Genomic DNA, 5,180 nt, shown 5'->3' on the forward strand with positions numbered 1-5,180 from the left:
AAACCACTCTGACCTGCCTCTAACAGGTGCATCAGAGAAAGTACTTTCTACTCATTTAATAATGTGTTTCATTCCAGAAATGAATCAAATAACTGCACTGACTGACTTTCCAAGAAACCCCTTAAAGCTCAGCCTCAAAGACATCATCACATCCAAACCTGTCCATTGTAAAAAAGGACATGTCCAAATCAAGGTATGAGTTTATTTCCTTTGGAAGCACCAAAAGTTCTGCTGATGCTTTTCAATAACTCACTATAAGGAAACTCCTCAGGCAAAGAAGAAGTTATCCTCAAGAAGCTACACAATCCCTCTGGCACCATTTAAGTCAATCCTTGAAGCCAACTTACACAGACAGCCAGGCTTCGTTTCTCAGTAGATACGAGACACAAAAATTACATTTATTTCAGAGCAATAATAAAGAGGATACACTGTTATTGACATACAAAGGACACCAAGCCTCAAAAAGTCTCACTCATCCTCTCATAGGATCATAATACCCAGATGTACTACAAGAGCCTCCAAAACCTAGCTAATTCCAATAGAGGAAATAACCACTTTATTCTTTCCTCATAGATTCCAGAACAAAACCAAGTCAAATTCTACGTGTAAAATCCAAAAAGGAACCCTGCCCTCTGGTCAAAAGATGTCATATAAAAATTTGCTGCCAGATTTACAAACTAAACTCCCTGTTTCACACACTGCACCAGAGCAAGAGAATTCCAAGAATAAATTAAAATTACTAACAGCAGACCACATAACCAAACAAATAATACCACACAAATTCAACTCCTTGTCAAATAGAGCCATTCCCTATACAAAAGTAACAGATTTTTCTCACTAGCCCTATAGAAACACTAGAGAAGCAGAGAAAGAATCTCATATTCATTTCCATGAACAGTGAACAACTAACTGTACTCCCACTTTTATCCTAAGTAACTGCAAACCATCACGGCCACTGGGACAGCACAGGAACAGCTGTCCAGGTGTCCTTGGGACACACTTCCTGTCAGACAGACAAAAGGGCACACAGTAACAGCAAAAGCCACTTAGATTGTTTGAGAAGTGCTTGGGAGCTGCCACTGCCAGGTTTGAGAAGTGCTTGGGAGCTGCCACTGCCAGGTTACCACCCCAACCTTTCTCTTTTGCCTGCAAAGCCACTGAGCACCACACTCAACCAGGAACTGATCCATCTTAAGAATAGCCTAGAAAAAAAAAGTTCTCAGAAGATCAGTTCCTTTATGCAGATTTATCATGCAGATATACAATCACATAGAAAAGAATAATACAATTCAATGAATGGAATAAGCAAGTATGAAATACACAGCACAGGGCAAAGCAGGTAGTCATTACTAAGATTCCACTGGGTTAGCATTTCTCAGCTTACATGAGTACAGTTTTGCAAGGTTATTGCAAATATGACATATTTATATGTAGCACAGCAATCTGAAAAAAACCCCTATTTTTTAAAGTGGTATAATGTTGATAATCAGAAAGCATCAGTATGGTATGTGCCTCTACAGTCATGAAGATTTCTTCCTCTTTAGTTACAAAGCAATTAATTATAAAGTAATTTGCACTTTGTCAATATTTCTCACATCCACCTGTCACAAGGAAGAGGCTGCAAGAATGTTTTATTTCACTTCAGAGTACAGAGGACTAGTGAAAATCTGTTTCTTCTCCCCATTTCCTACCTCACCCATAAAACCTTTCCTCAGCTTGTCTCTACGCCCTCTCAGGACAATACTCCTCTTGCTTCTCCTGGTGCCATCACATCCATGCAAAAGGAAACTCTGAGCTTGCCTGGAGCAGCAGCACAGCTCTCCCCAGACTGAAGCATTTGTTTCAGCCTACTCCCCAATCTGTTTGCTTAAGCTGTCCTCCAGAATTAATGCTCCTTTACTTAAGGTACAGCTTCTTTTCCTGGACTACCACTCCAGTTTTGCTAGTACAATTTGTACTCCCACAAAAAGCACTGCAGCAACAGACATACCATACCTACACTTAAGACAATTATTACTGCAAACACTTCTTAATTCAGCAGTCACCCAATAAGGCTGAAATCGAGACTGGTGTGTGAATTATCAGGCAAAGAAAGAGTTTTACCAAACATTTGTGCAAACCTATACCATTTGCTATTACAGCATTCAGCTGATACAAGCAGAGTTCCCCTTCTGGTAATAAGTCATAAGAAAATTTTCCACAGCCACTTCCATTTAATGTAGACTTTTTCCAACTACTTCCATGCAGACAGAGCATTCTTCACTGCTACATAATGCTCCACCGGAGCCTAAAATCTCAACAAGTCTAACACTTAAAGGGGGAAAAGAATGTGGAAATGTTTTACTTACTGGAGATATGACTGCCAGTTTACTTTGTTTGCCCGAACCTCAGCAGCTTTGGCAGCAATGATGTTTGTTGGGACAGCAGCATCCACAGCACCTCTGATATCCATCTTGACTGATAATTAAAGGGTACCTAGAAATGCAAACCAGATTTGAGACCTCTCATTAAACAGCAGAGTATTTTTCCAATATTTTAAAGAAATGAAAAGAAAAATCTGTTTCCAGGTGTCCCATTCCTTAACACTGTACTAGTTAGTTTCTGAAAAAATAGAAGTTTTATAAAGTACTTAAAATATGGCTTATTGGAGACAAAAATAAGTCAAACCTACACACTCAATCATAAGTTCACTAAAATAAAAGACACAGACCATTACTAAATAAGTCCCAGTTTTGTGAATCCTTGAACAATAAAATTAAGTTACTTAAATTAAGGTGCCTCTTCTGCATCAGCCAAGTAGCCCTAAAGATAAGAGAACCTGTCTTCTTTCCATATCTTCTTTCCATGGTTAAAATTCAGTGCATATCCTCCCCACCCCCACATCTTAGGACTGATTTACTTCAGATATTTGTCTAAGAACATTTAGACATTAGAAACATGCAAACTACAACTTCAGGGAGGAAAAAAACCCCACAAGTACATAGATTAAATCCATGCTACACAAACTTAACAAGAAAATCAAGATCATTAGTGTACAGAAAGCAAACTAAAAATAAATAAGAACAGAGGCTCTTTATCAGGATATAGCACATTACCACAGACAGTGACCTTCACCACTTCTTCCCCCTTCCTTTATGGTTTAAATCTCCACCTGACTTTGATGCCAAAACAAGAAGTGTGCCAGCAGAGACTCCAGATCCAGCTAGAGCTGGAATTCCTTACAGCCTGACCTGTACACAGCCTCTCCACACAGCCTGTTTCTGGACTGTTCTGCCCCCCCGCACAGACCAAGCAAGAGCAAACTGGCACCTTCAGGCCTAGCCCTCACAAATAGACCCTGCCTTTATGTCTGAATGAAAATACAGCTTTATCAAAAGAAACCAGAAAAATAAGGAACTATCCTGGGCAAACAGCGGAGGACAAATGCCCTTCCTTTGAAACCACTTCAGCGAGCAGACCCGCACACAGGCGGCACCGCTGTGTCCTTCAGTGCCCACGGAAGGGTTCCAGGCCCTGTGACCCACCCAGAGCCACTCGAACACCGCCCGAGGGCAGGCTCGGTACCAGCGGTTTCGCAGTTGCAGTTGAGCCGCAGAAGAAGCGCCTGCGACAGAGCAGGCACGGTCCTGCCGCTCCGGGCACGGCTCACCCAGGGGCCCGGCAGAGCCCGGAGCCTGGCGGCAGCCGCGGAGCCCCCGCCAGAGCCCGTGAGGCGGCACGGCCCGACCCCGGCACCCACCGCGCCAGGGCCCGGGGCAGCTCCCACTTACCGCAGGGGTGTGCCGGCGGCGGAGGCCGTGCGGGGCTGTAGGGAAGGAAGCGGGGAGGGAATGAAGAGGAGGAGGGAAGGAGAGCAGAGCAGAGGAGGCCGCGGCTGCCCTGGGCAGCCCGGGCAGAGCGCGCACCCGCCGGCCCCGCTGCCGCCGCCGTCATGTGACGCCGCTCACGTGAGCGCGACGGCGGCCTGCGAGGGACAGCCCATCCCATCGCGCCCCCGCCCGCGGCTGCGCGCTGTCAGTGCTGTGCCTGTCTACGCGTATTTGGAGCACATAAAAATACACATGTGGGTTTGTACGTACCTACATATGCCATAGAGCCATAGGATGGGCTGGGCTGGAAGGGACCTTCCAGATCATCTGATTCCACCGCCCCTGCCATGGATGCAGCCCAGGACAGGGCTGGCTTTCTGGGCTGTGAGAGCACATTGCCGAGTCGTGTTAAACTTCTTGCAAACCAACACCCCCAAGTCCTTCTCCTCAGAGAAGCTGCTCTCAATCCTTTCCCTGTCCAGCCTGTGTTTGTGTCTGGGATTGCCCTTGAAGCGATACGCAGAATAAATAAACTCCACAACCAGATACAGTTATGAAGTGGGTATGTATGTCAGCGCCCGGCACAAACGAGATAGCTCTCGTGAAAACTTGTGTCCCGAGCCTCAGTCTGACCCACATCTTTATTCACAAAGGTATTCCATATGCAATACATTTAGACATTAGAAACACAAAAACTACAACTACAACTTTTCCATGCATATTCAACCCCTGGCCCCGCCTGTCCTCGCCTCGCATGGTAATCCGATCCGCGCCCTTGTGGGCACGCGTTGTTTGCCGTGGGGGTTGCACGGGGCTCTCTGGTGGTCTCTGAGGCTGAAGGCTGTGGTCTTCCTCATGACTGAACTGTTGAACTTTTCTCCTTTGCGCATGCGCTTTGGTCTCTTGGTGCTTATCTGAGTACGTCTGTCGGCCTTGATTATCTTGGAGGAGTCCCTTTATCTGGGCTCTTTGCATCCCTTGGTCTTCCCTGGTATTGTTGTTCATGCAAGAAGCTTCAGAAATTTGCATTTTCCTATGCCCTTTGTATCATGGCAGAGGTTTCTTTAGTAAAAAGGTTAAAATTCAACACATAGTTCTACAAGCTAAACTTTAAATGCTTAATTTATATTGCTAGTTCAAATGAACTCCAAAAATCTCTATTTCACCCTGACCCACGCGTGTATATGTGTATGGTTTTACACAGGGGATCTAATCCCTGACTGGGATGGAGCGTGTGCCCACAGGTGCCCACCAGCACTGTTTGCAGAAATGGCTCCGCTTTTCCAGAGTGTGAAAAAAACGCCAATCACTAGTTTTTAGAATTTTAAAAGTTTAATAGTAATGAAATGGTTATAAAAATAGTAATATAAT

The 5,180-nt window shown here is 44.8% G+C and overlaps 1 protein-coding gene across 1 annotated transcript in view; it reads right to left on the reverse strand.

Annotated features, from left to right (window-relative positions):
- Positions 1 to 3,961, reverse strand: part of ATP6V1H (ATPase H+ transporting V1 subunit H) — a 56,469-nt gene extending 52,508 nt beyond the window's left edge. The window contains exons 1-2 of the mRNA XM_005479293.4: positions 3,771 to 3,961; positions 2,349 to 2,475 (exon numbers count right to left, since the gene is read on the reverse strand). Of these exons, the coding sequence (XP_005479350.1) occupies positions 2,349 to 2,452 (104 nt within the window). The 5' untranslated portion in view covers positions 2,453 to 2,475; positions 3,771 to 3,961. The remainder of the gene's footprint in view (positions 1 to 2,348; positions 2,476 to 3,770) is intronic.
- Positions 3,962 to 5,180: the final 1,219 nt, after the last annotated feature.

Source organism: Zonotrichia albicollis, chromosome 1, assembly GCF_047830755.1.
Source record: "Zonotrichia albicollis isolate bZonAlb1 chromosome 1, bZonAlb1.hap1, whole genome shotgun sequence".
NCBI classification, from domain to species: Eukaryota; Metazoa; Chordata; class Aves; order Passeriformes; family Passerellidae; genus Zonotrichia; species Zonotrichia albicollis.